The 23,100-nt window shown below is 38.0% G+C and overlaps 1 protein-coding gene across 1 annotated transcript in view; it reads right to left on the minus strand.

The window, feature by feature from the left end:
- Positions 1-1,892: 1,892 nt before the first annotated feature.
- The window catches only part of LOC134530298 (cytochrome P450 315a1, mitochondrial), a 79,524-nt gene continuing 58,316 nt past the window's right edge, over positions 1,893-23,100 (minus strand). Inside the window, exons 3-7 of the mRNA XM_063365018.1 lie at positions 22,846-23,049; positions 19,696-19,832; positions 15,196-15,423; positions 13,129-13,341; positions 1,893-8,152 (exon numbers count right to left, since the gene is read on the minus strand). Of these exons, the coding sequence (XP_063221088.1) occupies positions 8,042-8,152; positions 13,129-13,341; positions 15,196-15,423; positions 19,696-19,832; positions 22,846-23,049 (893 nt within the window). The 3' untranslated portion in view covers positions 1,893-8,041. The remainder of the gene's footprint in view (positions 8,153-13,128; positions 13,342-15,195; positions 15,424-19,695; positions 19,833-22,845; positions 23,050-23,100) is intronic.

A 23,100-nucleotide genomic window follows, 5' to 3' on the forward strand; every position in this document is an offset into this window, starting at 1 on the left:
GAATTCTTACGGTGGTGAAGATGCTAGCCCTGGAAACCGTTGTTGGGACTGAATCGAGACAGGTTTTTTTTATGAAATAAATTATTAATAATTTGTAGTTTGAAGAATATAATCCTTATTTTAAAATTCTATTAAAGCAGAACAAATAAAATTTATCTTCAATTTATAAAAACTTGTATTTTTATAGAATAAAAATGAGTAAGCTATGGTTATACTTTCTTTAAAAAAATCGGAATAAAATGAATAAAACACTGGAGTTATAAGACATATTTTTTTTCATATTCTAGAGCATTATTTCGGCTTGTATTTATTCAAAATTTTATTTAATTTATGATTTTTAATAAAATATGAAACTTAATATATAAATATAAGATTTTGAATAACTCTTTAGTCATTTGTAGTGTCTGCAAATTTTTTTTAAGCTGAAATTTATGTTGAATTATATATATTTATGTATAAATTCTGAAAAGTAAGAAAGTACAAGATCAGTGCTAGGTAAACTATGGTTTTAATTGCAAAAACAAAAAAAAATGTTTGAACTGAACCAGTCTTTACAAAAAAAAATTCAAATTTACTTCTAAATTAATGAGGCTTCTGTTTTTTCTAATTTATGTTATTCAAAGTGGTGAAAATATTGTATTAAGACAGGGAAAAGGTTGTAGCAGTTACTCTGTTCTCACTTCTCCTCCGTGTTTGCCTGCGCCACAGGCGGCAAGCATCTCGGACGAGGCCTACGGCACAGACTGGATCAACATGGACGCAGAATCCAGACGGCTCGTGTGCCTGCTCATACACAGAGCGCAGAAGCCTGTGGTCCTGACCGGTGGCCAGTTTTACGAGCTGACTCTGAGCACATTCGTCGAGGTGAGGCAGTCAATTACCCACACTTGCAGTTGACAAATCTTTTACTAACGCACAGAACCTAAGGCCGAAACTCGAGTTCACTGGAAAAATACTTTAAAGTACCTTCCGTTAAAGGGTAGTGTTAGGTTTTAAATCCCCAATCCCGAGTATTACACAGGTGTTGATTCACGATTTGGCGTTATTAATGTGTATCTGAACTTTCAAAACATAAGGCTACGTTCACCGAAATTGCTGGCTCTGCTGAAGTGAAGTCAGCGAAATTACTCATAATCTCAGGCCTATGTTTTGGAGTCCCATTTAAGGCATGGGCCCTTTTATAATTGGTTAATTTTTAAACTGTTCTGCATTTACCCTCCCGGCATAGAACAGGCGGTTTTATTCATTGTCTAAACTACATTTGATGAATTTTAATGACTATAAATATAAATATAAAAAGTCCTGAAATCTCAGTACGGAGCAGTTTTTCATTGCATGTTAACAACGATTAACGGAAATGGCCATTAAGTTTAATTTTTCACACCAAATTATTCCCTATCTTATCTTAATTTCTGATGAGGTAAGTTTACTTTGAAATTTATGTTTTTTCACATTAGAAGTTTGCGAACTAATGAAGTAGACATTATTGTAAATTTTTAAATGGAATTAAAATATAATAAAGTGTAACATTACTGATGAAAGGTACATATTTAATACTAAACTCAATATAAAATTTGTTGTTACTAAACTATACTTACAAGTAAAAGTTCGTTAGTAGAACTTTGTTGACATAAATTAACTTGTAACAAAACATAAAACTAGTGACAATTTTGGTAGATATTAAATGGAAAATTTTCAATTAAAGTATTAATTTGTTGGTTTTATTAATGCTTCAAACTCGAGGCGAGTTACAATAATTAATTATAAAAAGATAAACTAATTTTCAAACAATAAATTATATTTTTTGTAAAGGTTTGTGTACAACAATATGTTGTGATTTTCAGGTTTTCAGAACAGCTTTCTCTTACTTTACTGTACTTCGCCAGCTTAACGGGGAACCTTAGGAGAATTAAGTATGTGCGCAGCTGTAGCCACCAAAAAATAATGCAACTAATGCACACACATCTCTTCTATCGGTGAGAAAAGGTTTTTACAGGTTCTGATAATGACTGTTTAAGCACTAAGTGTATTTAAAATATATATCTTTATTTCATTTTTGTTTTAAATCTACATTATTTATAATTAGCATTAAAAATATTTGTTGTGGGTGGAATGTTTCTAAGAATAAAAGTACATAATCACATGTATACAAGCACACTCATCACAACATATTATTAATATAGCCTAGTATAACCCATATTTACACAGCTGATTTTGTATTTAGTGTTAAAATATATTTTATGCAAAATATTTCAATTTTAAAAAAATCACATGAGTTTTCAAATGTAATAAAGGTTCTGTTTTCACATTTTTAGTTTTAGTAAACAGTAATTACGTATTAATAAATACACAATTAAAAATTGATTATAATTTTTCATTTATTCAACATTTCTATCTATTAATTTACCTTTAATATTTTTTCCCCATGTTATTGAGAAATAAGACACGTATGAAGAAGTTTATTTAGAGCAAATTTTCTGTAAAAATCAAAGGTTTAACAATTTTTTTCAGAGCTTAATGATTGCATTAGGTAGCAAGTGACCTGCATGCAAGCTTTGAAGTAATTTGTAAACAATATAAATGTAGCTGACAATAATACCTGATAATCAAACTTCTAGATGTAAAATGCGTGTTGAATTTTTATGATATGTATAAACATTTTAAAGGTTTGTGAATTAAAATTTAATACAATGTTCCTTTAGACAGGAGGTCCATTATATTCAACCTACTGTAGTAATACATTAAAATAAAATACACAAAAACACCCTTTTTTTTTTTACAATTTCAGCTGCAATATATTGTGTGCAGCGCAAATATTTCTTGAGCAAAACACAATATTAAAAATATATATATTTAACTGCAATATGCTTTTCCATACTGTATTGACATATTTACATAAAAATTTATCTTATTGTTACATTCTGAGAGAAACCAAACCAGTAAATGTAATTTGGAATGGTGACGAAACCATCTATATTCAGGTACAGATTGTTTTAGTAATTTTTTCAAAATATTTTATACATGATGCATTTCAAACGAAGTTTATTTCACTGTATTTATTTCAGTTTCCTTGTCTTTTAGGGTACTCTCTCAAGATAAATCACTAAAATTACGAGCTTAATATTAATTATCACAATTGCGAAAAATATTTTAAAGATAAGTTTAACTATCTAAGATAATATTTTATGCAAGACACGCTAATTAATTAAATGTAAGCAGTTACACGATAAGTAAATTAAAAAGTAATTGGGAGACCTTCAGATGAATATTATTTTAAAAATTTTTTTTTTCTATCGTTATATTTGTAACATATTTATTCAGAAGCAAATTATTTCTCCAATAATTTGTGTGGTGACGTCACAAGAAAAATGATGATATCATTTGGCATCAGCGTCAACTATAAATAGTATTAAAAAAAAGTCACTATCCACGTCTGTCTGTTTGTTCGCTGTCTTATTATAAACTACACAGTGGATTTTGATGAAGTTTTCACTATCATTTAGAGACTTTCTTTCGGAAGGTTTATGTGTATACTAAATTCATGTTAAATTTAAACATAGGAGAGAATTCTCGAAATTTTTAATAAAGTTTCAAAATAACGCTTTTAGGGCGCTTATATGGCTTACAACGATTCATACATGTTTCAACCATCAAACTAGCGTACTACATAATTTTAGGTCCTAAAAAGGCCTACAGGAAAGTCCTAGATAGCATATGTCCTTCTTATAAGGACGACCCGCAATAACCATTTTTATCTTTCCAAATTGGTAAAAATTATGAGTTATTTGAGAAGCTATTTCGATCGACATAGTATTAAAACTTATCAAATTAAATGTTAGTTACCTTAGGCGTTTAATTTAGATCAAAATTACCATATAATATAATTCAATATCTTCGACGTTATCACAGATTTAAAAATGACTCGCAACAGAATAATTCTAGTTTACTTACGCAGTGAGACTTACGAAGCTATTTTGATCGACATTGTATTAATCATTATCCAATTAAACATATAACTTACATTAGGAAAAAAATTAAATAAAAATTGTTCTTAACACAATGTATTTTATATTTAATGTCTTAGCAGATATCACATTAGTATATTGCATCCGTGCGAAGTCGGGGTGGGACGGTAGTACATAATACAACAATCTGATGCATGTAGAACGCCTGTAGAATGCCTCATTTCTTAAGTAATGAAACGTAAAATTACAATTCTTACCATCAGAATATTATTTCGTTAGCTATGTGGACGTCAAAGTAAATGTCACATGATTTCAATAAAGTATGTCCGCGTCAAAAGTTTCTTCGTTGTATTTTGCGGTCGTCTGTAAGAGCAATTGGCACTTTTGAATTCGCCAGTCAGAACAAGTTTGCTTCTGTACAAAATTGCTGTGATTCATGTGCCAATAGTAGAACATGTACCTGAGAGAAACTCAACCAATCACGAAACACACACGATGCTACATATAGTCTCGAAATATTTTCGCGGAAATTACATGCCCCTAGCTTATTTACTTTTCAAACAATCTATTAATATTCATATTTTTTCTCTAAAAAAAGCATTTACATTTTGCAGATAAGACAAAACGATGAAAATATATTTAGTGCAAGTACTATAATTTAAAATATAACTTCTGTACTCTGCAGTTATTTCATGGCACGGGGCATTCTTGAGTCAATATGACTTACTGAAATCACAGCTGTTTCAACTTCGGTTCACACTGTTACAAAAATTTTTATATATTTAATATTTTTGCACTTTGGAAATTATATTTAATAGAAAGGAACTTACCATTACCTATGTACAAACATTCAAGTACAACTATCAGCTACATTAAAGATTAAATTTATAAACAATAGTAGTCGAGTAAACTACTTACACAACAGTTACAGTTTTCTGCACAATTATTGGTAACAAGCACTTTAACATACCACATAAATAATTAAAACATATCAAAATCATCAAAACATTTTTATGAAAATTATTTAGTGGTCATTTACTTCAGAGTAAATTATGTAATGACAATTCTTTGTAATCAGTGGGCATATTTTTTGTATAAGGCAAGGCTTGGCATGGACTATCTTTTCATTGTACAATTAAATAATTGCTTTCATTAATAAAAGATATTTCATGAAATAAGACTTGACTTAGGGTTACAAATTAAATATGTTTTCTGATAATTATATTATGTTTAGTTCTCAAAAATAATAATAAGTATTAGAAAATATGTAGTTGTTATGTGCCTGAAAAGACCTACAACAGCGAATATCACAGTAATACAACATGTAATGTTGTGTGTTGAGTTTGCTGTAATGTGGTCTTGTAATAGGAACAAGGTAGTTCCTACAATTCTAGCCATTTTAGTACCTATGTACAAAAATTATAGCCTATTTATATTAAGGCATCAGATTTCACATGAATATGATTATTTTCTTCCACTTCTATGGAGATAATCAATTTCTGACACATCTGCCAGTGATTAAGATTTGTTTATTATAATCACTTTTTGGTGTTATTTTAAGTGGGTTACTTGGATTTTTGTAATTAGTAGTCCCTCATTTTCTAAGAGTGGCAATCAATTACACCCTGTTATGTGTTTACAGTTCTCAATTAGCACACAAACGTGCCTTAGTCACGATAGTAATTTTTGTCGTGAAAATTTTCTTCCGCAAGAAGCTTATTGTGCATAGCACAATGTCAAAGTAATACGGACACACTCGAAAAATGCATAATAGAGTTAATGTCTTCAAATGGAAGGAACGTGTGTCAATATTTTCAACTTAATTAGCCCATTACTAAGTTTTGAAAAAGTAATGGTCAAATAACGATGTTGTCATAGAATCAAGTATAAAAATATATAGCTGTTTTGGTAATATTATGTCCACTTGATCAAACGTGTGTAAAGTGATGCGATGTTAAATCTTACAGAGTAACAAGGCTATATGTTGGAACATGGCTTGAATCCTCCACCCCCTCCTTGAAAAACACTGTCTGAACTTTTAAAACGCTCTCCTGTTAAATTACTACTTGTGACTTGTGGCCGTATTACTTTGACAGTGAAAATTATAATTCTTCCTTATAATCTAGGATGATGCAGAAATCTTAAACCTTTTAAATCCTGGGCGTTGACCGAAAATACATTATTAATAAAATATTGGTTTAATTGGTGATGTAACAGATGATTTAGTTATTTAAGGCATGTTACAAATTTAAAAATTAAAAACAAAGAAACTTAAATCTTCTAAAACCGAAAATTAATTGCGACATATAGACCCTAGGTGATTTGAAAATATTCACATTCGCAAGGAAAACAAGTGCTAAAATATGATTGGCACAAATCTAGAGTAAGCCTTACTTACACTCAGCACATAAAGAATAATATCCAACAGACTACAATACTTTTACCAATATTTATTTACTATCTAAAGCAACTAACTATTAGAACTTAAAATAATAGTTTAAGTATCAAAAAATGCAAGAAGGTTTCATTAAGGCAAGACCAGTGAAACTGTAACTGTGTAAGGTTTCCAACCTTTAAGCCAATAATCAACCTCAACAATATAAAGTTAAATCAGCCATACCTATGATACTTAACCATTTACAGATAGCACAAGTAAATATTTCACAAAGAAAAAACAATAAAAACAAAGTAATATTTCGCTTCATTTATGAACAGTTACAAAAATGGCTTGCTCCCCCTTCTCCCACATATCTCCGTGGTCATTAGATCTTAATCTTACTATATATAACTAGTCTAAGAAAATAAAATACTGTTTCTTTAAACTAAGTGATTTTTTTTTAGCCTACTGACGTTCATTTACACGTCGTAATCACTTATAACATACACACATATTAAAAGACAAAACAATTAAGTAAAACAAATAAAAAATATGAAACAGAAAAACAATGACATGATATGGTGCTTGACTAAAAAATGTCGTGGGTTTAAAAAAAATATCATGCGCTTGGAATATTGCCGTTAAAATCACTTTTTCCGTTACGGTTGATCCTTTCCCATAGTCGTGAACAGACTTACCTGTATTTAGCGAAAACGTTTCATGCAAACATATTTCTTAAAACAGTGAAGCTTTTTTTTTTGTTTACTGCTACAGCTGGAAGGATAACGTTCAAAATGATGTGGCAATTTTCACGAGAATCATAGACACACGGCATTGGGTCCGCTCAAGTGCGCTCTCTGAGCACAGCCAATAGCACAGGGAACTGTGTGAAACGTTAACACAAAGTGCTGAATTCTAACAAGCATATTAGGTTTCCCGCGAAATACAGTTGTCTGTAAGTCAAAAGGGAAGTCATTGATCCACTTAAACAGAGGCACACGAAGAATACTTGTAACGTATTTCCTATAAGGCTGACCGCACCCAACCACTACGTTCAGTTTTGAATTGAAAGATTGTCTGGGAATTGCACATTCTTCCGAAGTCCTGCGAATGTGCTGTAGGGGACAGAGATCGGTCCGGCGTGGGCACCCGACGAGGTTAAGTCCTAGCAAATGTACTAGATACTAATACCGGACAGCTCCAAGAATTCTGTGCGAAAACCTGGCAATGTTGTCATGTCAGTCCAATAGATGGCAGACGGTATGCTCAGTATGAACAATGCATCTGTTTCATATATGTGGTACCAACATTATGAAAACAAAACTAAGTTTATTTTCTCTTGGAAAAACGTTTTTGAATCGTTACACATATTTATGGGAGATATATCCCTCCAGTTCTTAAAGTAAAAAAAAAAAAAACTTAATAATATTAGACACAAGATAATAGTATATATAATTTGACAATTTATCTGTAAAATATATTTGTAATTACACCTCTTGCCGCTAGGTTATTTTTCACACTCTTGGCGTAGAACTGTTCGGTATTGGTCTCTGGTATATTTAGTCCTAGGTTTTTTCTCCCAGTCACGTGGCATTCGCACGACGAAGCGGAGGGCGGTGGCGTCTTCCAGGTCTGGATCCCGAGTCGGTGCCGAACGCCGCCCGACCGTCGCCGAACGTTGCCGATCGTGGCGACCTCCTCACCTCTCGGTCAGCAGCAACCTGATCGGCCGCGAAGGAACGGAAACCATCTCCATGACCATGTCGACGGGGGCGCTGTCCGCCAGGCTCAGCTTGTACTTCTTCACTATCTGTGGACAGGCAGGGAGATCAAAGTCACCTTTCGAACATCATAATTAATTATATCAATACAGGTTCAGTTAGAATTCAACAGAAAATTTTTGACTGCAGGTTCATTACGAAAACAAAATGATGTTACGATGCTGCGACGAGCGCCATGTACGTGGGTGGATTGGTGGCCCCGTGTGACCACTGACGTCACGCGTGTATACCGTCGGGGACCTCGCCACCCCCCTTCCCCGCTACTTCCTTCCTCGGCGCTGGCTGCCGCGTGGAGTGGCGTGAATAAGCGCCGCAGTTCTGGATCCTTCGAGCGTGGGGGTCGGCTCGGGGACGACGCGGCATGTCACAACCAGTCCCGACCGTTCGAGAAAGACGACCAGCGGGTATAAAAAGCGACGACGCCGGCCTCCGCGGGAGTTCCGAGAGTTCAAATAAGTGGGAGTTCAGTGAAGTAAGAGTCCAGGGAAGAGGACGAGAGACACCCCCATTCCCCCCCCCTTCGTAGAGAGCGCAGCGGCGCGGAGCGACGGGACCGTGCGAGTGCGACCGAGTGGCGCGAGACCGTGTGTGTGCGGACAGGCGCGAGGTAAGGGGCGAACCACTGTCGAGCCTAGCTCCGGTGAGGAGCGTGAACTGTGGAATTGAGAGATACTTAGTGATTTGTGAACAGACATTAAGACTGGTGATTTACTTAGTTGTATTAAAATTAAATTGGGCTATCCTTACGAACCCGCTTCGCCCACTCGTAACAATAATATGCATACCTGCTAACTTTTTAGTTTGGTCATCAAGAAAACTTTTAAATCGGGAAAATGTATCGTAAATCAAATGCGGCAATTTTTTACATGCTTTATGTGCAATTATTTTCTATTTTTCTATTCCATTTGGTTTCTGCTAATTTACTAATGACATGAAGGGCATATCGATAGCTTAGAATGAAAACCTCATACAGTCAATATTGTAAATGTACTGGGAAACTAAACCTATCCAGAATGTGCCAATTTACACAGCATGCATATGAAAAGCAAAATGATCAAGTACAAAACAAAAGCAATAGTATTCACTAAACAAGATTACTTAAAGACATGCCTTGCTACATCACATGTTTGTTACATATTTCAGTCATCTCCTGATTATCATCCTTGATGCAATTTAAAGACTTTGAATGTGCAGCAGTTGCCTTCTTTGCTTTACCTAATAAATCTGAGGTAAACCTTTGTTCATAACAAACAATTCCTTGATTTCAACACAGAAATAGACTGCAAAGTTTCAGATGACATGGAGGACCTAAATTGGGTTCTGTTTTTTTTTCCACCATACTGAAAATGCGCTCACATTCTGAATTACTGTGGAAAGCACGTTTTTCCTATGCTTAGTACACTTAACGTGTGTAGTTATGTCAGACCTACCTCCATGAGCAATACTAAAATCACACCGGCACACTGTGCAAAACACAAAAGTTTCTCCTTTTTGCAATTTCAGAATTCACGGGAATTCGTTGTTATACGCAGCACGGTAAGTCTGAATATATTTCTTGTTGGCTAGCTTACTCATGGTTCCCACCACGTAAATACACATGGAAAAAAAAAGGCTGCGCAGCACTACATTGGAACTACGAACAATAGTCAGCCATTTTGGACGTAATATAAGGAACAAGGAACAGACCAAGGAGGTAGGGCTGACGTCACAATTGTGGTCCGTTCCTCCGTTTAAGGAAGCAATTTTTCGTTGCGGTAACTGGGAAACGACCGTAGACCGTCCAGTCCAAACCATATACAAATAACTAACTATATCTCTTGTTTTGTTTTCATTCCGCCTTCCGTCGGTGCGTCGGTAACATGGCTGGTACAGTAAAATTTGGCAGGTATACATGGCCCGTACAGTAAACGGTAATAAACCACCACGCAAAAATAAATCCGTAAGATATTAAAGACGTCCGTAAAACCGTAAAATAGTATTAAAATCCGTAAAACTTACGGACAATCCGTAAAAGTTGGCAGGTATGAATATGTAAACGTACAGCACGACTTGGACTAAAAGGGCTTCAAAATGCTGGTATACGCCTTTCAATTTTGTAGCTGGACAATTGTTTATTTCCAATAATACAATAAAAATATCTACGATGGAACAATAATCTATGCAACCACTGCAAAACTTGTGTCTGTCGTAAAATGATTACATTGAAATAATTGGGGCCAAAAACTTTATTTTCCACAGATTTGTCTGACTTGTTTCACCCCAATTATTTCAAAAAAATAATTTTACGACAGTGATAAGTTTCTCGATGGTCGTTGAAATCTGCTGAATTAAACATTATCAAGACGGCCAGTGTTCCATCTATAAATGTCTACTTTGTAATTTGCAGCAAAAAATTTTGTTTACCTTTCATTTCACTAGAAGTTAGCAGAATTGGCAAAACACTTTACCCCATAAATCGTTTTATTTTTTCAATTTTTCTTTTTTCGTAATGAACATTAAACCGATTCCAACTCATCCTGTATATGCGAGGTCAGGAAGCATTAGCGAATATGCAGTTTAATATTTTAATGTTTAAGTTTAAGTTGGGACCATAAATATTTTACTGCACAGCTTGTAAATGCGGTCTAACTCATGAGTATAGTCTATGCCTTTAGTAACCTAACATAAACACAAGCTCAAGATAGCGGGAGCGGTGGCTTCCTACTTGTAGCATAAACTAAATACAGATATAAGACGCGCGCATTAGAAACCATCTAGTGTCCTTCATTGAATGCTTGTTTACCAACAGAAGTGTCAATATTGTGTCATGGCGGACGTTGTAGAGGTTATAAAATCTTTAACCACTTTCTTGTCAAAGTTAAAATGCAGCCAACTATTATAATTAAATAGGTTTTGAAATAAATCAACAACTCCACATTAAATAATTTTGACCGTTCGAATTGCAAATTGAAAACCAATGACAGACAGCCTCATACGCTGAAAACGAGAATCGGTCTATGTAAATCATTTCCTAAGTCTTGTAGCACAGGCTAAGTCTTGTAACACAGGCTGAGCCTTGTAGAGCCTTGTAACACAGGCTGAGTCTTGTAGCACAGGCTCAGTCTTGTAGCACAGGCTGAGTATGGATATAGGCCACGCGCTTACAATGTATTAGGACATTTTGTACCCAACATTGAACGATTTATTAGTTAGACAGAATGAACTGTCAAGAGCATTTGTAATGGCTGACTCAGTTAAACGCGTTTATGAAGTTAACCTTTTTCATAGAATTTAACAGTCTAAGTTTAAGATTACTAAATAGTGCGTCCTAATATTTTCTGCTTCAGGTTACCAGTGTATATTTAATTATTTTTAACCAAGACGTGCTTCACACATGGCCTAGTTTCACACACGCTGACATTGTCTGTTCTGCGCGCGAACCGTACGTAAATTATGGCCTCGTGCGCTGAAGCAAATCATTTTATCGGACTCCCTCCTCAATTACTTAATGTAAAACTTTTAAAACTCAACAATTAAAAAATATATTTAGCTCAGAACTGACAACGTTACCGGCAGTAACTATAAACGCGATCTGCGTTTATCACATTAATTGTAAGTTTTCCAACGAATTATATTAGTAGTACACTTGTAAGTTTCGTCCTGCTATCAAGGTAAACTCAACACTATATATATACACACACACCTCGGAGGCATAAGACACTATGTCCGTTTTTAACCTTAAACTTGTCCGCCGTTTGACGTTCTCACTAGTGACATACAACACTAAGATCTATGATAAGTAGAGACCCGGAAAATTCGCGGGTTAATTTCGTGTTATATTAAAATTCAAATAATTATACCTTAGTGCTGCTTCTGTCATTGGTTCACTGTTAATCTGGAGGACTGAGGGCCAATTAGAGACCCTCACTCATAAAAGTGTCGAATCACAGGCCACCCAGTCGAGTCAGCAGCCAATGAACAGTTGGCATTTGCCCGAGTGTATGGAGGATATTGGAGTCTATCCTGGAGGTCACTGAACCCGCGAATTTTCCGGGTCTCTAATGATAAGGCAAAAATTAACATATTTTGGGTATAAAATAGTTGAGAATATAATTGAGGAGAACTAATTAAAAATCTTTAAACGAGTCTCTTGGATAATATGAGTTTCGTGACACAGTGCAATGCCTCCTAGGTTCTCGACCGGCCACTCCGAGGCCCTGTGCGAAAGACAAGGGATGTGTCCACTTCCATCAGAGGGTGAGATCCTAACATGACCAGGGGCGCAACAACAGGGATGGGGGCAATGGTATTTTGCCCCCCCCCCTCAGAAATTTTGAAGTGGGGGCAAACGGGGGCAAAAAAAATGCTGTGTAATCAATTTTTAGATAATAAAAATGCTTAAGAGGCCACTCCAGTGTTTCAGGGGCACTACGCAACCCGCGTTAACCTCATAAGATTCAATGCTATTTTCATTTTGCTTATAACTTATTAACTAATATAGATTTCGAAACGATGCTTGCTTGATATGTAAGACAACGATGCTCTTATCAAAGCCCCTTTCTTCAAAAACGTGCATAAATTATGGTTTTATACTAATATTTACTAATATGCATAAGTGTATTGTCTAGGTTTGAACCATAATATATGCACAATTTTGAAGAAGAAAGGGGCTTTGATAAGAGCATCGTTGTATTACATATCAAGCAATAGCATCATTTCGAAATCTATATTAGTTAAGAAGTTATAAGCAAATTGAAAATAGCATTGAATCTTATGAGGTTAACGCGGGTTGCGTAGTGCCCCTGAAACACTGGAGTGGCCTCTTAAATAGCACCATTTTCCACCTTGAATAACAAATTTTCCCGGGGGAGGACCCCCGGACCCCCCCCGCTTCAATAGGGGGGGATCGATGATTCTTTATAAAAAGGTATATTGCCCCCTCCCCTTTTGAAATTTAGTTGTTGCGCCCCTGAACATGACGCATGCTCGTGACGGACAGAGGGAGAGTGCTGAAAGCGACCAGCACCTCGGCCAGGGCGAGCACGATCTGCGCCTCGGCGAGGCGGCGGCCGATGCAGGAGCGCGCGCCCATGGCGAACGGCAGCGACGCGTGCGGGTTGGCGACTCCAAGATGGCCGCCCGCGGCGTCCCTGCCCCAGCGCTGCGGCAGGAAGCTGGCCGGCTCCGGGAAGTAGGCGGGGTCGCGCCCGCTCGTGTACAGCGACAGCACCACCAGTTGCTGCGCGACAGAACCACGGGGTCCACCACTTGCGGTTTTGGGAGACCTAAGATGCACACAAAGTTCTGTCCCTTCCCGATTACACCCGAACAATTCACCTTCGGCCAACTTCGGGATTTGTTTTATTTTTGCGCAGGAAAAATGAATTCAAATATTAAAAGTGGTCGGTTCGGTAAGCTACATTAAAACACTTTAAAACACCATGGACGGTCGGTTAGGTTAGTATAGCTACATTAAAATAAACAGAGAAATAAAATTATATATAAATAAACCCGAGGTTGGCGGAAGGTGAATTGTTCGGGTGTAATCGGGAATGGCAGAACTTTATGTGCATCTTAGGCTTCCCTTGCGTTTTGAGTGAAAAACATTTTTTTTTCTTTTGCCAAAATCCTCTTTTCAAACCCGTGTTCAAACATCACGTCATCTGCCTTTTCCCCGCGTCAATGAATCAGCAATTTTCTCCTCCCAGCGGTTAGGCAATGAGACACGTTACTTTAATTTATACTACGTTTCAACCACGTTAATAAAATCACAAATATTTTGCTTATAATGCTCGAGGCGATAGTTAGTGTAAAATAATTTTAACAATTAATTTTAGTAAAAATAAGTGAAACAATATTTTTTAGAAAAATTGTCCCTGCAGTAGCTGATTCCCTACAGGTAACATGACAAGACTATTGACAAGAACTTAATTTATTTTAAGTGCCATAACTATCCAAGAAGCAAGTTTCCGGAAAGATCAATGCTGGGCTAGGAAATATCTAATTTTGTATGACCTGGTCTTCAACTTTCAGTACACAAAGGAAAAAAAAAAAACTTTTGTATTTGGCTAATGTCAGTGGCTTCAACTGTTAAAATGGAATAAAAATAGACTTCCTAACATTTGTCACGATTTGAGATTGTTTTTTAAAATGATCAAATTTGTTAATGAGCTTGTTTTGTATGAAAGAACTGGCGTATGTGCTCCTCCCACACCACTGTTCATCGATTGGTCTATAAGGTGATTATATTCACCATTAGCTCTGTATCTCAGCAGTGGTCGACAATATCCATAATTTTTTTCTGGCTCTTCTAGGCCTATTCGTCCACCAGTACACTACTAAAACCAATCTTTATTGGTAGAGACATGCAAAATTCGCGGATTCATTTCGCGATAGGCTAGCATCAAAACAACTATACCTTCGTGACGCTTCTGCGATTGGACCACATTTTATCCGGGGAACTGCGAGCCAATGGGAAAAACTAAACCAAGTAAGTGCCGAATTACGGACAGCCTAGATGAGACGTCTCACGCGTCAGCAGCCAATCAACAGGTGTCATTTCCGCGAGTATTCAAAGGACTGTGGAGTCTAGCCTAGAGGTCAATGAATCCCCGTGAATTTTGCAGGTCTCTATTTGTTGGTAAGGTTGTTAGACGTGTGACGAAAGTTGGCAGTATGGCCTTTGAATATATATACTGTATAGAAGTCGCGAGTGGATAGGATTTACTCTACGTTTTTCAGAAGCGTATGATGAGCAGCTTGGGAACTTCACCGCTGCAGTGCGCTGCCGTAACGCCCTGTATCGTCTTAGTTGTTATTTACACGTTAGAGCGCAGCACTGTCGCCCGCTGTCATTCCCCGCACCCCCCACCCGACATTCACTGCAGCTCAAGGTCGTTCAACGGGAGGGGGAAGGGGTGTTTGAAGAGTTCGACACTTGTCCGCTAGGGACCACCACAAGTCGATGCCATAGAGATGGTGGCGATTGCGGCGGTGAATTAGCCAACTACCTCAAAACCGTATTAGAAATTTGAACCTGGGCTGGCGACTTCTATACAGTATATATATTGAAAGGTATGGCGGAGGCACTCACCCCGGCGGGCACGGGGTAGCCGCCCAGCTGGCAGTCGTGCGGCAGGTAGCGCGACAGGAAGGGCGCCACCGGGTACAGCCGCAGCGCCTCGCGCATCACCCCGCGCGGCAGCTGCAGCTGCAGCAGCTGCTGCGGGCCCGCCGCGCCGGCCGCCTCGGCGTGCAGCCGCTCCTGCAGCCCCGGGTGGCGCGCCACCAGGTACAGGATCCACTGCATCGTGTACGCCGTCTGCGGCACGCGACATCAGCTCTCTCTCTAACTGACCACACAGACGGTCCTTCGTGATCTTAAAATAACTGAACCTTCGTGGAAATCACGCCGTTTATTTTTACTTCCCGAGTTTTAACGTTTCGTTCAAGAAAAAAAAAAATTAAACAAGCACGTGGACAAAATAAGCAGACGTAACCAGTTTTCGAATGTTTTGTTCAAAAGTAAGTGGAGTCGGTGTTCGTAAATTACGAACTGAGCCGTAAATTGTCCTGGATCATTTGTAACCAGCGTTCATCGTACATTTAAAGGTGGAACATTCTGATGGGTGCACGCACCGAACAGGCGCTGACATCTCGTGTTCAGTCGGGGAACTAACTGCATGAGTCGAGACGCACAGCAGTTGCGGAGCTGCAGGACTGCCAACACTCGCGGACCTCGCTTCGCGCGCTTTCTTTTATACCTCAGTTTGCGTTGTTTATTTGCGTTTATTTTTTTTTTGCTTCACAAATTAAATATTTCAAAGAAAAATAGTATCAGAGAAGTGTGAAAAACAATCACATTCAAGATGAATATTTTTTTTCTGAAAATGAAAACATTCTATATGGTCCGAATTAATCAGTGCATTAGTATTTTGTGCGCATAAAAATGAGTAAATTTGTTAGTATTTAATGGATGAGTGATTTTAGAATCTATGTAGGGTAAGGAAGACTGTAAAATATCAAATATTTTGCCTTGAGTCTAATCATTTTCACACCCCTATAATGCGTAACCACCCAATGACATACGACAGTAGTATTTCGCGATATGTACTTATATATATATATATATATATATATATATATATATATATATATATAAAACTCCAAAGTTGGTCAAATACTTAAAAGTTCAACATACAGAAAATTATTTCACTGCGAAATGTAACACAACACATCGGGGTCATCATAAACACCTGCTATCTAATACACGTGGACAAATGTGTCACGCAGCTCGATGTGCGCTTGGGGTAAATTTATGAGTTACTTCGATTACTGTCTTCCGCGCACGACGTCATCGTTGCCTGACGGCTTGCTAACAGAAACTGTCTAAATCAGCTGACTAATGGTAAAAAAAAAATTTGCGCGTGTTTTTGTTGAAAAAAAAAATACACTTAAGGTATTAATTTGATACACAACATATTAAAATGCGCTGGTAAAGAAATATATAACATCTATAGCTATACTGTATTGAAATTCGTATATACAAAGTGTCATTAACCTCAGCGACGCTACAACTGCCGTCCAACATGACACATTTATTGACGGTTCCGTTGACTAATAACTCACTAAATGTTGGACCCAAATAATTTCCACTGCGCAGCTGGATTGTTGCAATCTGTATCAACATTTACTCTACGACCCACACACGCCTAGCCTTGACAACAGCCTCATCCGCAGTGCTGTACACTACAATTAGTTTACAGTTTTCTCCCAACAAAATAAAGAGAAAATGTATCTATGTGCGAGACTTGTGGCCTAAATATTGTGGGACCTTTGAAAAGAAATAAAATTGAAATGCTTATCAAGAACAATAAGCGATGGGAACAAAAATAATTTTAGACAGTGATTTCTTGAAAGAAAGGTCGTGAAACGTAATATAAACTAGCTGGCGATAATCTATTCTGGTTGAAACTGGATTCGTACTCAGGACCTCACGAAAACAAGCCCACTTCACTTAGTGGCGTGGCGTGTTATTTCAGATAGAATCATACCGAAAGTATCACTGAAAAGTACAAGAATAATAAAGAGTCCATGGTTTATTCACATAGCCAAAGTCCATGAATTTTGACTTAAAAATGTATTTGTATAGCAAGTTGTTGTAAATTACGTATAGTGGGCCATAAACTGTTTGAAATAACCTCTTGTTTAGCCACATTTAAGCATTTTTATTCGGTGATCAGACCTTAGAGGACGTTTTTTTAAATAACTATTGGTATATCTCGCCTTTACTGTACATTTAAGAGGCTAAACTATTTCAAACAAATAAACCGCACCTTTACTAAGTCCTACTGAAAATGAGGTGACTGTTTTGTGTAATAAAGGATTGGATGTTGTTCGGAATGTGCTCCAAAACGATCAGATAACTAACTCTAGCTAGGCAAGTCTTAGTGAAATGGAGTGGAACAAACTGTATACCTTGTTGTGATCAGTTAAGAGTCTTGTCTAGTTGTCGGATACAATGATGAGCTCGTACAAACACTCCCGAATATAGCAGCACGCAGGACCACCGAGAGAATTTATGGGCCCTTAGTCAGTTTGTAACACTAACTACCTATACCATAAATATCTCTATATGAAGAATGTTGCAACATTGCTTCTTTCATTTGAAAATAGCTAACAATTTACTAAATAGGAAAAAAGAGAGGGCATTCGCAAGTGTAATTCTCAGTGCACTTTTACATTGTTAATCCCATTACTACCAAAGAAAAGATAATTTTAATATATCTTGCTAAAAATAACAAAAAGGAAACTGTCAAAAAAATTGAAATTACATCATTTAATTAGTACTTATAAAATACATAAGTATTCACTTAACTTATTCTGAATATTAATTTTCAAATATTATAATAATAGTTTCAGGTAATAGTAAATGTTATTACTTCGAAAACATCTAAACACATAAAACCACGTACAACAACATCGAATAAATTGTAATATATATTTATAATTTATACATATTAATTTTTATACGCATTATTTGATGCAAAATACTAATAAATGACATTTATTTTATGTATGTAATATCTTCTTAAACACGATTCAGCAGCTCGCTTTTCTTCCGGCCACTCAGAAACAGGATCCTAGATCTGTCGTCGGAGGGTAAGCGGGAATTCGTATAACGGTGAGCTGTACTAATATTTGCTTCAGATCGGATCCGAGAGAGAGCGCGCAAGAAGGGCGCCGTGGTCTTTTGAGTCACGCGCACACACGACGAGTAGGTAGTGGTGCGATGGCTGGGAAAGTGTTGATCTTCAACGTTCCGTGCCAGCACATTAACCACGGCCGGGTGCTGTGACTCGAACACACCATTGAGGTTTTAGTCCGTGGAGCGGGTCTCGCAGCGCCACCACGAGAAACCGGCGGCCCGGGAGAAAATATTTTTAATCTCCTCTCCCCCCCCCCCCCCCCGGGGCAAATTATTCACTGTTCAAAACTCACAATCAGGAAAAAAAATTCTAAAAAACTGTAAACTTTATCAGTAACCATCGCATTACTTTTAAGGTTTCCTATGAGTTCTATTAATAACAGACTTTTAATGTTCGTCCATCGAGGTAAACCCATGCATTGAAAAAAATATCGAATCTCAACCGGGAGCTCTCTCTCTCTCTCTCTCTCTCTCTCTCTCTCTCTCTCTCTCTCTCTCTCTCTCTCTCCCTCTTCTCTCTCTCTCTCTCCTCTCTCTCTCTCTCTCCTCTCTCTCTCTCTCTCTCTCTCTCTCTCCCTCTCACTCTCTCTCTCTCTCTTCTCTCTCTCTCTCTCTCTCTCTCTCTCTCTCTCTCCTCTCTCTCTCTCTCTCTCTCTCTCTCTCTCTCTCTCTCTCTCTCTCTCCCCCCCCCAACACCCCTGTAGACCCTGGTGATGAATGCTTCAGTTTAGCAAAACAAGCCGTATCTGTATAAATGATAATGCTAGAATGCTAGAAGTTTGTTTAATAGCTTGAAATGAACTAGTTTGAAGAAATCGTAAAAAAAAAATAATAATTGGTTGTCTGTAAAGTCGGTTTTACGGACGATAGTTTAACGTGACAACGTCATAACAAAACATTGATGAAATGATTGCATACTTTTATGAATAAAATTTAATCATTTTTATTGAATTATCACTATTTTGTATGGATACAAAGAAGGAGTGAAATGAATTCTACAATTTAATTGATAAATATACTTTTATTTCCACTCATTAATTCGAATATGTTTATTACATTAACGAAGAGATTATTTTAACTATAACATTTATACGTGTTTGCTATTTGACTTCTTCCAATCTGTGTTATTCTGTTAAGGATGGGACGATGATAGGAAATGTAGGAAACGAATGGGAGTGTTTCAAGTTTAATGTGCCTCGGAAAAAGTCAAATCGACGGTTGTTCCAATCGAGTGGAAGAGAGATAGATGTGGCGCAAGCGTACAATGAGCGTAACAGGACATGGCGTGACGGGACAACGTGCGTAACGGGACACTTTTTTTTTCGTGCGTGCAGCCGGCGTTCATCGATTCATTAGACGTTGTCACGTCAGTAAAAATGTACTCACGGTGTCTCCGGCGGCCAGTATGAGGTCGGCGACTATCCTGACCAGGTCCGGGTGCTCGATGTCCTCGGACAGCATCGCCCCCAGCAGTCCGTCCGAGCCGCGGCAGCGCGGGATGAGGCCCGTCACCAGCTCGTTGGCTGCAACCACCGCAACAAGCCGGTCAAGCCCGAGGTGGTCCGGAACACCGCCGATATCTCAACATCTCATCAGTAGGGCCATGCAGATTTCGCGAAAAGATTTTGAGACCAGCTGAAAGTTAAAAACACTGTAGCATCGTCTCGTCTGTGTTTCGTGATTGGGCCAGTTCCTCCCAGGTACATATCGATTGTAACAACACCAATCACAGTCATCCAGTGCGGAAGCAAACGCGTCTTGAATGGCTCGGCGAAATAAGGCAACGACTTCTCTCGCAGACGGACGCCAATCACAAAGAAAAAAAAAAACCGCCGGTGCGGGTATACCTTGTTGCAGTCTAATAGGTGTGCAGATCTTTTCGCGAAAAATGCCTGCCCCTACTCATCAGTAGAGACCGGAAAAATTCGCGGGTTCAATGACCTCCAGGATAGACTCGACTGCACTCTACACACTCGGGAAAATGCCACCTGTTCATTGGCTGCTGACTTGTGAGTCGTCTCGACCGAGTTTCTGTGATTCAACACTTCTATAAGTGAGGATCTCCAATTGGCCCTCATTTCTCCAGATCAACAGTGAACCAATTGCAGAAGCAGCGCTAAGGTATAATTATTTGAATTGTAGCATAGCACGAAATGAATCCGCGAATTGTTCAGGTCTCTACTCATCAGTATGAACATTAAAATTTCGCGTTGTTATTTTTGTAGACGGACCAGAATGAATATCTTTATATCCCCGAAAGGACCTGTGCGTTGAATCATGGATATTTTGACGCGCTCTGGAAAACAAGGAAACCAAAAACCAAACCACAAACATTTTTACGACCAAACCATGTGCAATCCAGACAGGATGTAAAATGTGGAATCAGCGGATAAACAAAAATACAACAATCATGCACATTGCGTGTAAATGTGTAGAGTATAGCCTGGTCCCACAATATAACGCAAATTTTACATGCCTCTAACTCATTAGTAACATCTATAATGGTATTTTGCAACATCAAAAAAAAATTTCTAAGCCGGTTTTAATGGCTACCGTACTTTACAGCTAACTATCGTCTTATTACTTGCAGAAATACGACACAAATCCCGTGTCTACGGTCATTTGCTTGAAGTGTGGATAAATGTTTTTAAGAAATAACCGCCAAATAATTTAATGTAATAACCATTCCTTTAGCCGGAATAGCGGGATTTATAACTTTTTTTTCCAAAAGACTAAATTATGGGTTTTCTAGAATAGCTGGAAAAGTTGTGAAATTTGTAATAAAGTTGAGTTATGGTAACTGATTAGATGTCAAAGGTTGTGTACCTAATGAATATTATAGAAATAATCTTTAAACAACACAAAATGTCCTAGCTCCTTATGTACAGACGAGTGAATCTCACGTGTTCCCGACCAGCCACTCATAGCAGCAGAAGTGCAATTTCATCGAAGTATTAAGTGTAATGAAAATCCACTCGAAGATGCTTAGGAAATTTACTTAATAACAATTTTGTAAATTTTTCATTAAAATTTTTTAGTGAGCGTGAAATAAAATCACAGAATTCACTAACGGTTACAATATTTTATTTTCGTTACATCAAGTCGGAGTAAGAGTTGTCATTAGAATATAATTTTTAATAGCGCATAGAAATCTTAAAGATTTACTAGTATCACCTTCATTAGTCAGTTCACTGTCTAGCAGTGAACAACTCCGTGTATACCAAACATGCAAACAATATTATTATTTGCGTTTTTCTAATGATATGATTCACACATTCAAATATAAATAAATAAACTGTTCGCAAATTACTGTTGTGAGCCTCGAACCTGACGTCTAGACTAGGTACGGTGCTGGTCGAATAAAGTAATTTGTAATCTGTTCCCAATAAGCCTAATGGCGTAAGGCAGGAAAGTTATTATCCTCCGAAATGAAAACAAAAGCCTCGTGCTCCTATACTGCGCGTCACAAAGAAGGGGAGACCTAAGATGCACATAAAGTTTGGACCCTGCCCGATCATGCCCGAATAATTCACCTTCGGCCAACTTCGGGATTTGTTTTATTTGTGCGCGGGAAAAAATGAATTCAAATATTAAGAGTGGTCGGTTAGGTTAGCTACATTAAAACACTTTAAACACTATAGACGGTTAGTTAGGTTAGTATAGCCACATTAAAATGAAAATAAAGCCGAGGTTGGCCGAATGTGAATTGTTCGGGTAGGGTCATAACTTTGTGTGCATGTTAGGTCTCCCCACGATTAATTTTTTTCCTAACCTAACTAAAACTAAGTGTATTTTGGAGGGGTCCGGGTTAGGGAGGGACCTAGTTGCGTCTCAGGCCGAAGCCTATACGCCTAGTCATGCTGGGATTAGCCATGCAAGGAGAGGGTCGCATGCATCATGTGCTAGGAGGGGATTGGCCAGCCATGGCAGCGATTGGCGCCATGACTAACTCCCCTCACTCTTAAATCTAGACTATAACTAGAGATAGGTTGGGCCCAGGTAAAACCTGCACAGACACAGGGAAAAAACCCTGGGCGCATTCATGCGGGATGCAAATTGGCATGCATTACGTGTAGGAATTTACAGGAGACAGAGGATGGTCTGGATGAAGTGTTGGACAGAGTAGAAAAGAGTCTACCATGCGGGGGTTGGGCACTTGGACTCGTGGTCCGCTTTGAATTTTATTTGTATCTGGAATATTTGACCATGGACGCAAGCGCCCCTGGTGATTTACGAAATATGCAAACCCCCAACTCAGGGATGGACGTGCAGTGCTTAAGATAAAACTAAAATAATAACTATAAATATTATTTTTATTTTATTATTATTTTTTAGTTTTTTAAATTATTATTTTAGAAATATATATTTTTTATGACTATTACTTAGTATCTAGGATTTATTACTAATTTACAAATCTCTAACATCTACTACTATACTACTAGTTAAATATAGAGGAACTGTCGGTGTATAAAGTTACAGGTGAATTAAGTCAAGACCTATTCGCATTTTGGTATTTCCGGAGACGGCCGGACTCACCCGAGGACAGCGCCTCGTCCACGACGGCGACGAAGCGCCTCCACACGGGCAGTCGCAGCGCGGCGGCCATCTTGGGCGGCAGCAGCGCCAGCTTGGAGCTCTCCTGGAATATGCGCTGCACGACGGCCGCGAACCTGGTGACGAGGGGCTCCATGGCGAGCCGACTGCGACTGTACTGCTCGCCCATCAGCACCGCCAGGATCACTGCAACGGCGCGCCCGCGAGTCACTCCCCCCGTCCCCCCACACCCCTTTC

Source organism: Bacillus rossius, chromosome 3 (assembly GCF_032445375.1).
Source record: "Bacillus rossius redtenbacheri isolate Brsri chromosome 3, Brsri_v3, whole genome shotgun sequence".
Lineage (NCBI taxonomy): Eukaryota > Metazoa > Arthropoda > Insecta > Phasmatodea > Bacillidae > Bacillus > Bacillus rossius.